General features: G+C 41.9%; 1 protein-coding gene across 6 annotated transcripts in view; it reads right to left on the minus strand.

The window, feature by feature from the left end:
• The window catches only part of SPDL1 (spindle apparatus coiled-coil protein 1), a 37,710-nt gene extending 18,888 nt beyond the window's left edge, over window positions 1–18,822 (minus strand). For 2 of the 6 annotated variants that reach the window (XM_042454784.1, XM_042454780.1), the window contains exons 1-7: window positions 18,654–18,822; window positions 10,590–10,745; window positions 5,709–5,892; window positions 4,799–4,975; window positions 2,506–2,700; window positions 2,078–2,227; window positions 1,304–1,402 (exon numbers count right to left, since the gene is read on the minus strand). In XM_042454784.1, the coding sequence (XP_042310718.1) occupies window positions 1,304–1,402; window positions 2,078–2,227; window positions 2,506–2,700; window positions 4,799–4,975; window positions 5,709–5,873 (786 nt within the window). In that variant the 5' untranslated portion in view covers window positions 5,874–5,892; window positions 10,590–10,745; window positions 18,654–18,822. The other 4 variants (XM_042454786.1, XM_042454783.1, XM_042454782.1 and 1 more) reach the window with 4 other exon arrangements.
• Between the last annotated feature and the right edge of the window lie 643 nt (window positions 18,823–19,465).

Consider the following 19,465-nt stretch of genomic DNA (forward strand, 5'->3'; position numbering starts at 1 on the left):
TTGTTTCAAGGAAACTAAAGCACACATGCACACATTAGTTAAGCTCCTGTATTTGTTGGTACAGTTTACACTGAATCAGCCTTCAACAATGGCATCTGTTCATGGCACTGCTTCAAATCCCACAGAGTTTATCTAACTGTTTACTTAGTATTCAACAAGTGATACACTGGCATTTTTGTTTAGGCCCATTATATTCCTAGGCAGAGCTTGAGAGTGTTCTCATTTCAGAAAGTAACTACTGTAAATCAGACATTGTGAACTGGGCAGGGGATTCCTCAAAGAAAAGGTATTTTTTCATTGGGGTGTGAAGTTAGGTGGGCACTGGCACCGTGGTGCTAGATGAACTGCTAAGCTGTTTGAACTAATAACAATCAGTGTAAGGAAGGGCCCCATTTCTGTCCAGTTTGTGGGTACCTTAAAGTCATTTCAGCTCTAACAAGCAGTTCATCTGGAAACATCTTAAGAAAGGAGTGGACATCCTGCAGCCCTCTTGATATTGCTAGACTGCATGTCCATAATTCATTTCCTTTGACTATGTTAGCTAAGGCTGCTGAAGTTGTAGTCCAACAACATCTAGAAGGCTGCACACTGCCCACCCTGCTTTAACAACAGGCTGTGAATTTTCTGCAATGCTGTGGTGGTTCCTGGACATCTTAAGTAGGAATAAAGCACTGTTGAGCTCAGAGTGTTCACACAGTTGTTTAAAATATTGGCTGAAAGTACCATATATACTCAACTATAAGTCGCCCTCATGTATAAGTCGAGGGCAGGTTTTGGGGTCAAAATTATGGATTTTGATATGACCCATGGATAAGTCAAAGGTAAAACGTAGGGGCATGTAACTAAGGATGTAAAGGATGATGCAAAGGAAAATGATGCCAAAGAACTTAGAAAATTCTGGCAGGCATGACTGTTTGTGCTCATCCTAAAGGCTGGATGGATGAGTAGAGGGGATCCATTCTTCTTTTTGGTGCTCCCAGGATGGACTGACCTCTTGCCTTTTATTCAGAGAAAAGGGATGACTCCTTTTTAATATATATAAGAGGTAAAGTACAGTACTTACATTGACCCGTGGATAAGTCGATCCAGTTTTTTGGGGTCAATTTTTGACTAAAATTTCTAGACTTATACATGCGTATATACAGTAAACAGTGATAAGTTAAATCTTTGTTAATATGAAATAATCATTAAAACTGATTTAAGTCCTGAAATACCTAATGTAAGATGTCCTTACAATGGAAACACTTCTGGTAGCTAGAATTCATTTGTATATCTACTTTGATAACCACAATACAATTAGTACCTCAGCAAACAAAGAATTGCCTTTACTGGAAGGATTCAAGGCCTGTTGCAATGCATGGTCAAGTTGCACCTGAAGGTCTCTGTTCATCTCACGAGCTTTCTAAAATTTGAAAGAAGAAAGGTTACATACAACTATGTACATGAACTAGTGCAAAATTGCTGTGCTGCTTCACAGATTTTATTTAAGGTTCTGAGCTCTAACTACATTTATTAGTGTAACATATCTATTACAACTACACCATGTCTCAGTAGTACAAACCACAACCTTCCCCCTTTCCAAACACACTTTCTTTTTGCAACACTGATGTCTGAATCAGTCACAGCAGGTCAAGGGTTAAGGTGACAATTGATCAGCTTCACATCTTCAACTACCCTGTTCTTAGTCAGCTGTCCTGTCTCTAGAGTGAAGGTGAAACATCCCACTATTAGACTAAGCAAGAAGCCAAAGACACACCCAAGGAGCTTGTTCTTAAATTCAGGGAACCCATACAGATTATCTTTTCCAGTAACATATCCTGCAAACTCATTACAGCAAACCACCCAGACTCTTCACAGTTGTACTCCAAATTACAATAGCCCACTCAGCAGTTGAAACAGTCCCACTGTATGACCCAGAGAAAACGTGAAAAAATTCAGCTTTGTTTGCATAATTACAAAAGGTAACAAAAGTTATCTAACAAAATATTGCCAAAATCCTTTGCTAGAGTGTAAACACCAAAATTTTTGTATTTAAAAAATTCACCCATTATTATCAGCAGTAAGCACAATGGATTACCTCTAATGCATTACAATATGAGACAAGATCTTTTTCTCTCTCTTCTTTCTCTTCTTCAAGACGTGCTACTCGATTAGTAAGATTGCTGTTTCCAAGTTCCAGCTGTTCTTTGCAATACTGTTGATCATGCAACTTGTCTTCAAGCCCCACCTACCACAAAACAAAGTACCACATGAGTGACTTAAGCTGTATTTTCTAGTATATTAATATGTCATTTCACTCCTCTGTACAAGGTTAGATGGAGTTGATGAGTATCAGCCCAAACTGCTTCCAACAAAGATAAAGCATTGTCATCTATAGGTCTAACCCAAGATTCTGTAGTGGTAAAATTGGCTACCCCAGCTATCACTTACAGTTTATCCATAAGCAGATAACATACTGAATTAGGGTGGGGAGAGGGAATCAAATGCTTTATTCAGACTGCATACCTTTGCCTGCTCAAGTGCCAGCACCTCAAGCTGAAGGTTGAGCACTTCTGAAGACATGGTTTCATGTACACGTTCTGACATCATGCGTAGTTCTTCTGATTTAGAAGCAGCGACTTCCTTCAGATGATCTACTTTATGTTTCAGCTGTTTCTCACTAAGCAGGGTTTCATCTAGTTCTGATTTCAGTTTTTCCATCTTAGAAATCAAACATTTTCCAAAGTAAATACATATTCTTTATTTAAATGCAAGCTATTATTTGTTTCACAGAAAAACACAAAAGTAAGATCAATTATTATTATTATTATTATTATTATTATTCTTTATTTATAAAGCGCTGTAAATTTACACAGCGCTGTACATAAATTTTTTAGTCAGACGGTTCCCTGCCCTCAGGCTTACAATCTAAAAGACACGACACAAAAGGAGAAGGGAGTGGTGGTGGGGAATAGGATCAGGTCCAGCAGTCAATGACATTAGGTTGGCCAAGGCAAAATGTGTACATACCAGAACCATCTTCAACATGCCCTAAGGGAAAAAGCCAAGAGCAAAGCTGCATTGTTTGATGTCACATTCTATGTACCTTCAAAAAGCAGTGCTCAAAGCATCCACCTGCCTATTTTTCCTGCTCTGAAGCAGGAAAAACAAGTAGCTACCCTATCATCTGCCTGTCTTTTTAATCCTTATAATTTAAATTTAACTGTTTTTTTTAACTTGATTTTTTTAGAATGTGTATTTGAATGTGATTTATGTGGGAACAGGTTGTGGATTGTAAATTTTTATGATTTTGTACTATGTAATTGTAATTTTGTCATTTTTTGGAAACCGCCTCAATCCAAATGAAAGACAGTCTAAAAATAAATATTAGTAGTAGTAGTAATAAGGAAAACCTTAACCAGGAAAACTTCTACATACTATTTCCTAGCTATTTTCCACCAAGGTATATATCGACCAATACATGTCAACTGAAGACAGACAATCATTCTTCAATTGTCTTGCAACTCAATCATATCTAAACTCATATTTGTAAGAGTATACAGCACAGGCAGTATGCACTATTTGAGGAAAATATACTGCTCAGAATCCTACAAAATGAAACAAATTTTCACTTACACTGTCAGTCTATTGTACACTATGGTGTTTTACAGACCACCCAAAAGGGCGGTCTGCCGCCGCCCTTGTTTGCTGCACGAGGGAGCCGCAGCGGACAAACCACTCGGCTCCCCTGCGCAGCAAAAAGAACCCGCAAAAAGCGGGTTCTTCTCGTGGTGCAGTTATGATGCCGCAAGGCACCAATGGCGCCCTTGCGGCGTCACAACTGCACCACAACATGCGGATGCTAAGCGTCTGTCACGTCAAAATGGCGGTGCCCATCTGTATAGGTGCATCAGGAAGCACTGCCCCTCACGCTTAACGACGTCGCCCAATAGGGCCCATCTATAAAGCACCTATGTAATCAAAATTATTAGGCACCTAATTGTCAGTTATCCAGCACTGCAGTAAATAAGCTGCTCAAAATTCAGAACAGTTTTGACAAAAGGTGGGCTATGGGGTCAAGCAAATGGGCATGAAAGAGCAGACCAAAGCTGTTTTTTTCCAAGAGTGGGGCAAGCCCCCACTGACCACACAATCCGCTCCCAAGGCAGCCAGAATGTGCATGGCATGACTGCACAGCCTGACATCAAAACACTGGGTACTTCCCCCACCACCACCACCCCTGTGCATCATCACAGGAACAAACCACCATTGGACGGCCATCCCTTTTAAGCTCCACACAATTGCATGTGCAGCCCTCCAACAGGACAGGTCATCAGAGCAGAGCTGTGCCCATGAAGATGCTAGCAAGGTAAAATCATCCACCCCCTTCACTCCATGCCTCCTCTTGGACTGTGTGGTTTGTGTAAGTTTTATTGATGTCCATTACAGGTGTCACACTTTCACGTCTTTCCACTGCCACCCCCACTGCTTGGGTACGGCACTCTGTCCTTTTAAAATGTGCGCCTGAATCAGTGTGTTTATATGCACGGGGTTAGGATAGATGGCACCTTTAGAACCGCTCTGGCATCGGGGAGTTTATATGCAGGGTCGAAGGTGTGCATCTTCCAGGAAAGAGTGAAAGAACTCAGCTTCTTTTTAGTCTGGCTTCATGGTTTCTAGCCATTTCAGGAGTGTATGTCATCTAACTGTCATGCCCCCAAAGCAACATGAAACCACTTCTTTGGGCTCGTCTGTTTGAGGCCTATGTCTAATATGTCTTCAGGGTCAAGCATTAAGTTGCAATGTATATATCACAAACCTTATTCTTAAGTTCATTTACTTCTTGTCCATGCACCCTTTCCAGTTGTTCACGCTGTATATCTAGTTGCACATTTTGCTGCTGTTTAAGACTCTCATATTCAAGATTGAGACTTCCCAACATTCTATTCTTCAGTTCTACTTCTCTCTGAAGAGTGTACTTTTCTTGCTCAAAATTCTGGAAAAGAAATTTCACTGAGTTGCAATACAGGACAGAACATTATTTTCAGGAGATAACCCACTAAGCATGTAGTCTTGAAGCATATCCAAAAGGCCTTGGCAAGGATGCACATTTTGTTCTACTGAGCTCCTTTTCTATTCTTCACCCTCCCCACCCAAAAAGGAAGTGGCTGACATATGATGGCCAAGGAGAATAGCATAAGGGAAGGGCTGTGATCCACACATACTACGCACATGGAAATATATTTATTGTTTAAATACAGGTGCTAATTTGGAAGCCGCTAGGAATGTTAACTAGAATAACAAAGTTCACCACAAAGAATGATTTCACCTAAGTATAAATACAGCGCATATAATTCATGATAGCCATCCTGTGGGAATAATAATAACAATAATAATTTATTTATACCTCGCTCTTCAGCCAAGTCTATTGGAGAAGAAGAGAAATTTCATTGATCTCAAGGAATATATGATATACTTACCACAAGATGGCAGCAGTCACTAAGAAAATTCAGCCTTAAGTTATGCAAAACATTTTCCTGATGAGGAAAATGTTAGGAAGTTAGGAAATAACTTAAGCAATGTGCATTAGCAATTTGGCCTCAAGGCCCCTCAACCTGAAATTTCTTACTTATTACACTTCTTAAATGGAAAATGCTATGGTATCTATATTTTATATCAGAAAGCAGAAGGGAATGAATCTAGGTAAAAACATCTAGATAATAGTTCACCTCTGTTAGGGCAACTATTTCGTTTTGCAGTTCATCTAGCCGATTCTGCAACAAGTTCTCATTCTCCACCAACTTTAAGCCATATTGTGCTGCTTTTCTTCTTTCTTCCTCAGCTTCTCTGAGCTGACACCGAAGGCGTGAAATTGTATCTGCATCAGTCTCCATTTTCTTTAACAGTTGAAAGCTATGTAAATGACATGTACATTAAAAAATTAAATGCTTAAGATGTAACATGTTTAAACCTCTACTGACTAGATAGAGCAAAGTAGGCACTTGTCATTTGCTCAAGTGTCTCACTTTTGTTTTAAAATATTAATAATGATTATCAAACACAATTTAATTGGGTGTGAATTTATTTGAAGTACAGATTTTTATACTCTGATTAGACAATATTAATAATACATCAATAAAATTATCAGGCCCCAAACTTTACTGTCAATTAGATTTCCTTCTTAAAAATCTATTAATTCTTACCTATGAGAAAGTTTTCCCCTTTGCTATTTCTTGTGTGTGTGTGTCTGTGTCTGTGTGGAATTGCTTCTCAATAGTGAAATCATTTTCAAAATCACTTTTCAATTAGCAAAGATTTCCTACTAGATTTCCACCTCAGCAGCAGCAACTGAACAGCTACAGTCATTGATCACGGAGTTCTGGAGGGCCTGGCAAAACTGCTGCCCTATGATATTCCCTAGTCTTCCAGGGCTCTTTGGAAATTGAACACAGAATCCTAGAGACCCTGCCAAGATCTTCCCCCATTTATTTAAGTAATATGCCACCTTTCTCCTAAATTGGATCCCACACGGCTCATAAAAGACACTTAAAAACAGTACAACGTTAAAAACAGAATTAAAAACATCACTTGCCAATATAACAAGTTAAAAATACATAATCATTAAAAACGTACTAAAACATATAAAACCACTAAAATCATACAGAAGCAAACACCCTATTAAGGAGCCTCTCTGGGTGCAATTACATATTAAAATCCTGCTAGAAAAGAAAACGTTTTACCTGTTAGTGTAAGGAGAGTAAAAAGGCTAGATTAGCCTCTCACAGGAGGGAGTTCCAAAGGCTAGATTAGCCTCTCACAGGAGGGAGTTCCAAAAAGTGGGAGCAACTACTGAGAGGGCCCTTACCAAGGTAGCCTGTGATGGTGGCAAGATTGAGAAAGCTTTTCCCTGACGATCTTAAAGCTCTGACAGGTTCATATGGGGATATGAACCTGTTCCTCTCCAACAACTGAGATAGGAACGCTACACAGTCATATCCTTTTTTTAAATGCCAGCTTTCATTTGACTTTTGAAAGATGAGGTTTGGGGGCATTTGTACAGGATAGCACTATTCTTGGCAGTGGTCTGAAGCTTCCAGAAAAACCAGGTGCTGAAGTGGATTTGGAGCAGCAAAAAAGTGGACCTTCTGTTCTGTGCTGGGTGTGGTGATGATGATCTTGTGGATGATGATGATTCCACAGTTCCATTGGCATGGACAGATCATTATCTGGTCAGGTTTAGACTCACTGGGACTCAGAATCTCTGCAGGGGTAGGGAAGCCATTAGGATGGTCTGCCCCAGGAGGCTGATGGATCTGGATGGATTCCTGGAGGCTCTTGGGAATTTTCTGTCACCTTGGCAGGTGATTCTGTTGAAGCTCTGGCCAAACTTTAGAATGGGAAATGAACACAATCGCTCCGATTACAGAGCGGAGCCAAACCAGTACCCTGGTTCTCCAGATAGTTGATGGTGATGAAGCGACTGAGACAGAGACTAGAGCAACGTTGGCAGAAGACTCAGAGTGAATCTGACCGAACACGAATAGGCTAGAGCCTATTTGAAGGCTTACTCCGTGACAGTGTGGGCAGAAAAGAAATTATTTTTTGCTGCCAGCATTGCATCTGCATGGAGCCGTCCAGCAGAGCTGTTCACAGTGGTCAGGGGTCTTTTACACACTCACCTTCAAGTGGAAAATGCAGACCACTCAGAGGCCTGCTGTGAAGAATTTGCACAGCATTTTGCATCCAAGTTGGAGTGGATCTGAGCTGCTTCGGGTCACTTTGGAGGTATGCTGTTTCAATGATGCATGCATACTAAGAGTCCAATAGCTGCGCCAAAGCCACGATCCAGTCCTAAGGACTAGAACGCAGCTTTAGCGCAGCTTCCGGACTCTTAGTACTCAAGCATCATTGAAACAGCATACCTACAAAGTGTCCCGGAGCAGCTTTATTTTGGCCTGTCTGTATGGAGCCAAAGTCACTCAGATCCACTCCAACTTGGAAGCTACAGTTAATACAATGGCTGTAACCATGGCTCCTGTCAGTCCAGTGTTAATGGATACTTTTCAACTCATGCAGCCTGATGATGTGGACAAGATCCTTGGAGAGGTAAAAGCCACCACACGTGTCTTGGACCCTTTTCCTTCTTGGCTTATTAAACAGGCCAGAGTGGATAAAGAAGGTAGTCAATGCCTCCCTACAACAAGGCAGAATTTCATCTTGCCTGAAGGAGGCAATTGTGAGGCCTTTGTTAAAAAAAGCTATCCTTGGATCCCACAATAATAAGTAATTATCAGCCAGTGTCCAATCTACCATTTTTGGGCAAGGTTTTAGAAAGTGTGATGGTTTCCCAACTCCAGGGGTTTCTGGATGAAACAGATTATCTAGATTCATTTCAATCTGGTTTCAGGTCTGGCTATGGGAACAGAGACAACCATGGTCACCTTGGTGGATGACCTACGCAAGGAACTGGACAGGGGGAGTGTGTCCCTGTAGGTTCTCCTGGACCTCTCAACAGCTTTCAATACCATCGACCATGGTATCCTTCTGGACTGCCTCTCTGGGATAGAACTTGGAGGCACTGTTCTACAGTGGCTCCATTCCATCCTGAAGGGGCAAACCCAGAAGGTGGTTCTGGGGGACTCTTGCTCAACCCCCTGGCCATAGATCTGTGGGGTCCCTCGGGGTTCTGTGTAGTCCCCTATACTGTTTAACATATACACGAAGCAGCTGGGAGATGTTGTCCAGAGTTTGAAGAGTGTTCAGAAACTTTAGCTGGTCTAAAGAGCTGCAGCCAGGCTGCTAACAGGGGCAGATTATAGAAATCACACAACGCCCCTTTTGAAACAGCTGCCAGTCTGTTTCTAGGCAATTCAAAGTGCTGGTGATGACCTATAAAGCCCCATACGGCTCAGTTCCAGGCTATTTGGCAGACTGTATCTCCCTATATGAGCCGACCCGGGCTCTGAGATCCTCAGGAGAGGCCCTTCTCCCTATCCCACCACCATCACAAGCACGGTTGGTGGGGACACAAGAGAGGGCCTTTTCAGTTGGCTGCCTCTCCCTGCCCAGAGAGGTCAGGATGGCCCCTTGCTTGTTATCCTTCCGCCAGCAGGCTAAGATTTGTTTAGACAGGCTTTTAAAACAGAAAGTTTTTAAGGTGTGTGATGGGGTGTTGATATATTGTTTTAATGTATGTTAAGCATTTTAATCTTTTTAAACTTGATTTTAGCATTCAATTATTCTATTTTTGTATGTTTTTAACTGAATGGTGTTTTCTTAATGCTGTAAGCCGCCCTGAGTCCCAGCCTTGGGAGAAGGGCGGGATATAAATAAACATAATAAATAACTAAATAAATTAAAAAGTATGGAATATTTTATTGTTCAGTGTTAATTATAATCTGTTAAAATACTAGTGGGTGCTCAATATCTGTGGGAGATCTGTTCCGGATCCCCTGTGGATACCAAAATCTACGGATGCTCAAGTCTTATTTTTCCCAATGGTGGCATGGCCACACCACCATTATAGATAACAGGACTGAAATCCCACCTACCTCCCTCCCTCCCTCCCTCCCTCTTCCTTCCTTCCCTCCTTTCTTTCCATCCTTTTCTCTCCCCTTCCTCTCCCTACCTCTTTCTTATCTCTTTACCTCCTTTGTTTCCTTCCAGCCTTCCTTCCTCTCTCCCCCTTCCCTCCCCCTCCAAGTCTTCTGCCCCAACTTGGCTTTAGGGGCAGAGACTGGAGCCCCATGAGCCGGAGGTAGCTGGAGCTGGGGCTTCAGTCTTGGAGCCTCCCACCTCCAGGCTCCATGACCCAAGTCCTAGCGCTGGCTGTGGCTCCCTCTGGCCGACGAGGCCCCAGCTTCTGCCTCGGAAGCCAAGCTGGGGCAAAAGCCTCAGAGGGGGAGGAGAGAGAGAGGAAGGAAGGACGAAAGGAAGGAAAGGAGTAAGAAGGTTATGAAGAAGGGGGAGACTTAGATCCAATTGTCCCCAATGGCAGTGCAGCTGTATGGCTGTGCCACCATCAGGAACAATGCAGGCTTGCCATCCATGGATGCTCAAATCCACTGATGGCAATTCCACAGATGCTGAGGTCCCACTGTATATGTATCAGAGTTTAGCTAACTTAAGAGTTAGAAGATTCTTGCAAATCAAGTTTTATAATATTCACAGAATAGTAGACAATACAAATGGGCTCTAAAAATTAATTTGTGGCACTTTAAATAAAGGATGTTTCCAGAACAACTCCACAAAGCATGATGAAAACAACTTCAGCTGGTAGATGTAGAATTTGTGTAACTCCAAACCAATAACCTCCCAAGAGGAAGATTCACAATCTGGAAAACTACAGAATAACTTGTACAGCCCACTGTTGCACTGACATGTGAAAGACTGTATGCAAGAAATCTTTACAAGAAAATCTTTATATCCTTCCTCTACCTATCCAAACTATGTATTTCAGACTGTAGCATCTCCCAAATACAATGCAGTTCTGATTCATAAATTGGCCAAAACTGGTATATGTATGTTCAGACTGTAATTCCCCATCTTCACACTGAATGTAAGGTTCACTGAGTAGTAAAGAAAGTTGGCTGATAAATACTATTACTTACATATTGGCAGTGAATTTCAGTAGGTTTATCCTCTTCTAATTGATTAGGCTGGTTAGATTCAGTCTCTACAGTAATCTACATCATAATCTCCATTTCTGACCATCAGCAGTGCTTTGCATGTTGAAGTACTTTCCTCTCTTTTGAGAATCTTTAGTGCTAAGAAAAGGAATTAGCATCAGTAGAAAAGATCTTCACAGCCATTTTAAGAACTCAATGTAATATAAACAATATAAACTGAAAGCTTAAACTGGAAATTTTTTGAAACTGGGTTTAGAACACAAAACTCCTGTATTAGACATCAGCTAAACACTAACAGCAAGTCTGAAAGAAGACAAATTTTAAATGCTAATGAACTCTGGTGTCTGCAATCCCAGCATTTCTTGTAGAGGAAAAACTAATGACTTACCTTCAAGTGTATTCCATTTTATGATACTGCAAACATAAATCTAGCAATAACTTTTAATTAGTACAATAAATCTGTTTACTTATTCAAAGATCTTCAGCTTGTTCCATCACCCTCACTGTTGCCTCCCAGAATAGGTAAAAATCACATGGTGAGATAATTGAAATGCAAATCCTTTTCAATCTACTTGAAGCAGCTGCTCACTATTTCCATGGCTGCCAAAGCCTAAGAGGCTGTCAAAGAACAGTGGCTCTCTGTAACCAAGACCAACATAACTCTCATCCACTCTTTCTCATCCAGAACATACCAAGACATTCAGTAAGCAAGGTTTGCCCAAGCATTGTTTACCTAGCTTTAAATAATGTCTGGGCCCAACACTGTAGATCAATTCTATTAGGTAAAATCAGCACACAAAAATCCAATCGCTTCATAGCATTTTGAAGAGTAGTTACTGTATACACTAGTTGCCCCAAAAGCTCATTACAAGGGGCCCTAACAGGGACCATTAAAGAGATATGTCAAAGTATTCTATCATTTATTATGAAGATGACATAGAAAAATGTACAAAATAGATGTTTTGATATATTTGTACACTGCAAAGCTATTGGAAGTATAAGGCTAAAACTAGATCAATCAAGTTTCTTCCATGTACATGTATTGATATGCAATCACAAACATCTTTACTTAGAAATACAGTAAAATAAATGTGAACCAAATGGAGCTTCTTCTTAGTAAATATAGCTTTACCTTATCAAGACGTCTGAGGGCTAGCCAAGCCTACACTACGGAGATTAAGTTGTGTTGAAATCAAACCCATCCCAGGCTAGGATTGCTGGAATTACTTGGAACTACCCTGGACCAGCTGGAGTTGCACAGTGGTTTTGTCACTGAGGTGGGAGATTAGGCTCCCACATGGCCTGGCTCCTCCCTGACGCTGCCCCTTCTTTGACTCTTCAAGCCAGCTTGTCCCCTGATCTCCAAGATCAATTGGCAGCAGGCCAGTTCAGTCACCACAAGAGACTTCTGACTATCCATAATGCCCTACAGCTGACACATCATTTAATTAGGACTACAATGTCTACATTACAGAAGCTATCATTATAGCCATGTGCTGCCAGAACCTGTTGCCACTCTCATTACATCACAGAGTAGAGTTTCTCTGTCTCTCATTGTTATTGCAACACTTTAGGTGAATTATTTCAAGGGTGTGACAAAACTGATACAGGTTTATCAATTGTTAATTTGAACATGTTTCTAAATAGACTTTCTCAACTGGGAAAAATATACTAACTTGTCACCCCATTATTTATTGCTTCAACAGTCAAACAGAAAACTCATGCCACTATTTTCCTCCTGCCTGACACACTTCAAGTTTTGTTTCCTTGCAGTATCTTTTCCTTCAAATAATCTGTTGTATTTTTCTGTGCCTTCAAGTCCTTTCCAACATATTTTTCTTGGATAATTACTAGAAAATTTTGTAATATATGAATTATTTCATAGAGGTATTAAAATATTTCAGGATTGATATGAGCAATCTAAAAGAAGTTCAAAGGCATGGACTGATAAAAACCTCTTGAAATGGTTGCAAAAGGTTCCGGAAATAACTGTCTCTTCAAGTTCCTTGAAGCCATATAAACCTTATGTTCTAAAAAGTTATTTCCAAGATTTTTTCAAGCCATAGGATCTTCAGACCTCAGGTTTTATAAAACTTACATCATAAACTACATGAACTTTATTTCTTCTTTAAATGGACTTGTATTTGTATTGTGGACATTATCTTACTTATTTCCGATTGTACCCTTGATGATTTGTTAAGCTTTAGAGATGAGATACCACCCATTATGGTTACTCTGCAATATTTTTTCCTAGGTGGTTTATATGGTTTCATTATTCTACTGGATGCCTAAAATTGTATTATTGTAGTAAAAACATGTACTTTATGGTTTAAAGAAGTTTTTGTAGTATTGTTAAATAAGTATCTTCAAGTATCTGAGTTTCTCAAGTACCATCTAGATCACACAGTGGGTTTCAGTGGCTGAGCGGTGTTTCAATGGCATACCTAGTATATCTGACACCTAGTGTGGATCATTTTTTAATACCCACCCCCTCTCCAGCAGCTTTCTCTGGACCTTGTGGAGCTGCTAGCCAGGGAGTTGATTCACTTTCCCACCTGACCAGCAGAGCCGCAAGATCCAGAGGGTAGCCCCCTCCCTCATCCAATAGGGACACCCATGCAGAGTTTCGAACTCTGGTCACCAAAGCTGCAGTTCAACACTCAGGCCATTACACCATCCTGTGTCCTTTCAAATAACCCATTTATCTATCATTTAGAAGCATACATAAAGAGAGCAGAGAGAACCACAGCAATGCTTCAGTATAACAAATATTTTACATTGCAATTCATAACATACTGGATGACAATTGCACTTAGTTTACAAGTCATGTTTCAGGAAGTTAAAACCAGATATTAAAACTCGAGATTCCTCCCCCAAATAATTTGGAAGTCACTCTCACCTGAATTATGATTTGAGCCAAATGCATCCTGTGTATTTGCCACAACTCCTTCAAGCTACCTAATCTGGCATACGTACACTGACTACCTAGTGGAGCAAAGCTGTTTTGAGTGCTGGACTAGAACGTGTGAGACTAGGATTCAAATTCCCTTTTGGCCTTGAAGCTCACACTCAGCCTAATCTCTCTCACAAAGTTACTATGCTGATAAAGATGGTGGAAGATGTCCATGTATGCTGCCTTGAGGTTGTTAAGAGAAAAGGCAGTACGCTAACCTATTTATATAAAGTACACACACAAAAGACTTGTAAAATGTATGCTGAGAGGTCCATAGATTTTAAAGTGGTTTTGCTCACCAATCATACAACTGTGACTGCCAGGACATCACTCTTCCTCCACAAGTACAGCACTTACATTATTTATAGGAGTAATGTTCCACCTTTCTCCCAAAATGGGATTCATTTTGGGAGAATCTTACTTACACCCTTAAAATGAAACTTCAAATCTGCCCCAATCCCAGGAAGGGAATATTTTTAGGACTGTAGTGCACTAACGAGCTGCTAGTTACAAATTGTCTGGGGAAAAGAAAGTCAGGATCATTCCTGCATTTGTGCCACTGCAGAGATGCCATGAGAGTCTGGGATGTGTAGTGCAATTTCAGAGCTTGTTCCTAGCTTTCATTTCAGCTTTTGAGAAAGGGTGGTGATGGAGATCATGGACAGTTTACCTATGAAATTCACTCACCAAATAAAGGGAAAACTATGGACCATCTGAGGTTTAGAAAGACACAGGAGGTAGCTACAGAAACTCTTTTCTTTGACTAGTCCAACAGAAGGAGAGCCACGCTTCACTGCTAGAACTTTTGAGGCTTGTGAGTGCAGACTTCCATGGGTTTGAGGATTTTGGCAAGTATTTGTACCCATCACCATCACCCTATCACATACAAATAACATTCCCAGAAAGTCAATGAGGGAAATATTTTAAAGTGCCAGATGCCAAATAAGTCTTTTTATCTCCAGTTTTAAAAAGATCTCAGGTGCTTCCGGGTGGGAACAGCAGCTCAACGGACGTATTTTCAGGCTGCTCTGAAAAACGTTCTCCTCACTGGCGCCTTCCCTGCCTGTTGAGACCAACGCGGAGTGGGGAAAACCCCCAAATACGGCAATATTTGGGCGAAGAAGCTCAGCGAACCCCCACAACACCCCAAAACTCCGGGGGCCGAAAGGTACTGAGAAGCGGGGGTGAGGGGGATTGAGCAATTCAGCGCCAGAGAGGGACGAGTCAAGTGGGACTCTTAAAAAGATCTCAGGTGACAGGATAGGAAATATCACTATCAGAGATCTCAAACAGCCCCTGCCAAACAAAGCAGCAAGAACTGAGTCAACTAGACTAATGGCCTGACATCAGTGCAAGGCAACTTCATATTGCTACACAACAGAAATTCTACAGAACCTGTTTCCAATCTCTAAATGAATCTCTCATACTACTCCTAGTGTACACCTTGTCTTTAATTAATTTGCACTACAAGTGTCAGTACAATCCTAAATTATTCAAGCTAGTAAGGGCATTAAGTGAAATTTATACAAAGACAACCTTTTTACCCTCATGAGAAAGTGACAGGAACAGTTATGGTTCCTTTCTTTGCAATAAAATCCTTGGGATGGGGGAGGGGGGTTAAATGACTTATGGGCCCGTTCCGCACGGGCCTTTGCGACACCCCCGTCACGTGCTAGGGGTTGGCCGAGGACCTAGCGTCCATACCGGCCTCACCCCTAGCATGTGACGAGGGCGTAAAAATGGCAGCGCCCTATACACACGGGTGCTGCCATTTTTACATGCTGGACGCTTAGCGTCCGCACGTCGCCCTTGCCTTGCAACGTTACAAGTGTGCCATTTGCGCACTCGTGCATCGCAAGCATGGCGCGAAATAAAGCCACTTTTTCTGGCTTCTTTTTCTGCCGCCGGGAAGCCTCCCCGTTTGGAGGCTGCTGCTTCCTGGCGGTGGAAATGGAGGCAACGCGCCATAGAAAACAATTCTAAAACTCATTCTTCTGTTTCAGGGCCAGTAGTCAGTGAAGAGCAAAATTAGGATACCCAGACACATGACAGTAATTACCCTTAATAAAGAGCAAAATACACTCCTTTTTCACTAGGGGCAGAACCATTAGCAACAGGATATGGAAGTTGCCTTATAGTGTGTAAGATCATTAGTCCACTATGGGCAACACTCACTAGGATCATCTTACCAAGGATTGTATGCAGATTTTCTCCTAGCCTTACTTTGAGATGCCAGGAATTGAACATGGGAGCTTTTCCATGCAGACTCTACCACTGAACTGTAACCTTGTTGAGAATGCAGAGAAAACTGCCTATTAAACACAATGGGCCATATGATGATCATATTAATAACTGTCCTGTTGTTTTCAGCAACCACCACAGTGATACAGCTGCCCCTCTATCTGCGCGACTTTGGATTCGTGCCCTCGCTTATGTGCGAGTGGCAAATGGCGGGGGAACATAATGAGGTACATGTCTGTGCCCACAGGCACAAACTGCCATTCAAGCCTATGGGACATGAATATTGATGAGTTTCCGGGTTTTTAGGGAGGGGGGGGGGTCCGGAACTAATCCCCCATGAAAATGGAGGGCCAACTATAGTTACAGGGGCTAAAAGTGAAAGTATTGCCTCCAAATAAAACAACAAAAACCAAACAACTTCATTTATATACCGCTTCATACTGAACTAACAGTGTCTAAGCGGTTTACAACCGTATAGTAATTGCCCCCAACAATCTGGGTACTCATTTTAGCGATCTCAGAAGGATGCAAGCCTGAGTCAAGCTTGAGCCCTTTCGCTGGTATTGAACTCGCAACCTTATGGTTTTAAGTAAGTGGCTGCAGTGCAGGCATTTAGCCACCGCCACCAGAAATAAGAACTCCACCCCTGAAATAAAATTTTCCTTCATTCCCCAAATTTCTAGCATTGCAGGCAGTGAATGATTTAAAATCATTCCCACCTATTTCATGTACTGTATTTACATTACCTTGCTAACTCTGCCTGTTCCATTTATCTGGATGCCTAAATGCTCCACATAAATTTTAAGTTACTGAAATGCCAAAACAAAAGGGGGACTGAAAGAACATTTCTTTTGAGGGACAGTATTCATAGAGTAGGCAATGTCCTCATTTTTCTGCCTTGGAGCTGCACCACTACCTAAACAGGAGGGCACCTCTATAAATTTTGCAACACACAAAGCATGACATTTCAAAGAAAGGCAAAACAAGGCAGTGGGGGGGGGAGAGAACAGAAAAGGTAAACAGGTGATGTTCTTGAAGAAGAGTACAGTATGAGTACAAAGCAGAAAGCAAAAGGGAAAGAAAAATCTGAAGTCTCTAATTTCACCCACAATAACCTCAGTAACAGCCAGGCTGGCAGAAAGGTTTAGACAGGCTGAGAAGAACAGAACGTGTTCAAAAGTAGCAAAAGATAAATGAGCACTTCCACACTGTAATTCCTGCTTCCTCCCTGTAGATCCCCCAAGATCCTTGAAGCCACTATTTTCCTTGCCAAGCAATATTGCACTTGCTGGAAACAATAGGAACCCCTCCATCCCTAACCCACCCCCATCCCCCATTTATCCTCCCAACTCCCCCTCCCCAGATGGCTTAAGTGAAAAGAGTATCCCTTACCTCACCAGAAACAACAGGCACTCTGAGGAAAGGAGTATTAGGGAGATATGGGAATGAAAGAGACTGGAGAGAAGCAAGCCTCAACTTGCTTGGGCTAGGAAACAACAGGACAGGAAAAGAGAAAAGTGGCACAAGGAGACCTGCAGCCCTTTCACACTAAGTCATTATAGCACTATGTTTCTGCTTTAAGTCCTGAGGCTGGAACCCTGCAGTTTGTAGTTTGATCAGAGGCACCAAAGGAGCTCCCTTACTGAGAATCTTAAGAGTGTATGAGAGCATTAGACTATGACTCTGGAGACCCGGGTTCAAATTCCTGCTTGGCTATGTAAACCCACTGTGTGAGCTGAAGCAAATCACACTCTCTCAGCCTCAGAGAAAGGGAATAGCAAAGGGCTGCAGGGCTTTTTTATACACGGATTCTGAAAATGTTCCCAAAAAAAGGTATAATTTCAAATATCAAGCCTTGATTTTCCATTTTTTTTAAATAAGGGACCCCATTTTGCTATGTCATTATATTTAATGGGACCTGAGCATCCACAGATTTTGTTATCCACGGGGGATCTTGGAACCAAACCCCAGCGTATAACAAGGGTCCACTGTATATTTGAGATGTGGTCCCTGCTGACTCTTCCTTTCCTGAACCCTGATTCAGGAACCCTGAACCAATTGTGTGCTGTTTGAAAGGGCCTCCATAGAAGAGCCTAAGGAACATAATAATAATAATAATAATAATAATAACAACCTATTTGAAAGGTCTTCTAGAGAAGAGCCTAATGAACATAATAACAATAACAATAATAATAATATACTGTTTGAAAGGGCTTCCTGAGAAAAGCAGAAGGAACTTGATAATGCTAATGATAATAATAATAATAAAAATTGTTTGAAAGAGCTTCCAGATAAGAGTCTAAAGAACCTAATAATAATAAACAGTTTGAAAGGGCCTTCAGAAAAGAGCCTAAGGAACATGATGATAGTAGTAGTAGTAGTAGTAGTAATGTAGTGTTTGAAAGGGCCTCCAGAGAAGAGTCTAAGGCACATAGTCATAGTCATAGTAATAATAATAATAATAATAATAATAATAATGTGTTTGAAAGGGCCTCCTGAGAAGAGCAGAAGGAACACAATAATGGTGATGATGATGATACTGTTTGAAAGGGCCTCCTGAGAAGAGCCTAAGGAACATAACAACAACGACAACGACAACAATGGTGTCCTGTGATGTAAGGCGTGGGGATGCCATTGCCCCTGCCCCGACGGGGGATCTGTGCTGCGCTCTGGGCCCCCAACAAACGCTAGCTCCCAGAATTCCTTAGCCTTGAGCCAGAAAAAGAGTTAAAGCGGTGCCCAACCGGGTTCTCTCTCCAGTGTGGATGCAGCCAGAGAAGCCGAAGGGCTCGGGCGAGGCTGCCTCCTCTGATGCTGAGGGACCGAGAGGGAGAGAAAGGCTGCCGACTCACCCTCCTCGGCTTCTCCTTCTCCTCCACAGAAGCCTCCGCGCTTAGATCCCCATTTCAAATTTCGCCCTCGAACCCGCGCGAGACTTCCCGAGCTCTCGCGAGACTTATGATGGGGACGTCTGTGTGTGAAATCACGGCTCAAGCTTCAAATACTGTACCACCGCCAAGGGCGGAGGCAGAGAAACAAGGAGGGGGGGCGCTTAAATGAAGTGAGCATGCGCCGAAAGAGAAACTGACGCCCTGATGAAGGGCATTGCGCATGCTCGCTCGGTGGAGGGCAAGAGTGCCAGTATTGCAAATGGCTCCCCCTAAGCGAGAGCGCATGCGCAGTGTGGGTTGCATAGCTGGCTTGGTTGCCTTGGCTAGTGTTTAATGGCTCTCAGAGGGAAACAAAGCGGCAATGAAACCCTACCCTCCTCCTCCCTATTTCAGTTATTAGGCTGCAGCCGCACTGCAGAAATAATCCAGTTTGACATTACTTTTAACTGCGCAGGATCAGTGCTAGGGAATCCTGGGAATTGTAGTTTATTGTGGCAAGAGAGCTCTCTGACAGAGAGAAGGCTAAGTGTCTCACAAAACTACAGTTCCCAGCATTCCTAAGCAGTACTGAGACAGGACAGTTAAAAGTTTGTCAAACTGGGTTACTATTTGTGCAGAGGGGCAGGTGCAGCCTCAGAAGATTAAAAGTCCCTGGGAAATAAATAGTTCAGTTGAAACAAGGTTCCTGTGAAATACAGCAAAACACCAGTGAACTCGAACTGGGGCTCTCTTTCTAGAGCTTTCAGCATTATGAACTTGTGCACAGAGATTTA

This window comes from Sceloporus undulatus, chromosome 2 (assembly GCF_019175285.1).
Source record: "Sceloporus undulatus isolate JIND9_A2432 ecotype Alabama chromosome 2, SceUnd_v1.1, whole genome shotgun sequence".
Lineage (NCBI taxonomy): Eukaryota > Metazoa > Chordata > Lepidosauria > Squamata > Phrynosomatidae > Sceloporus > Sceloporus undulatus.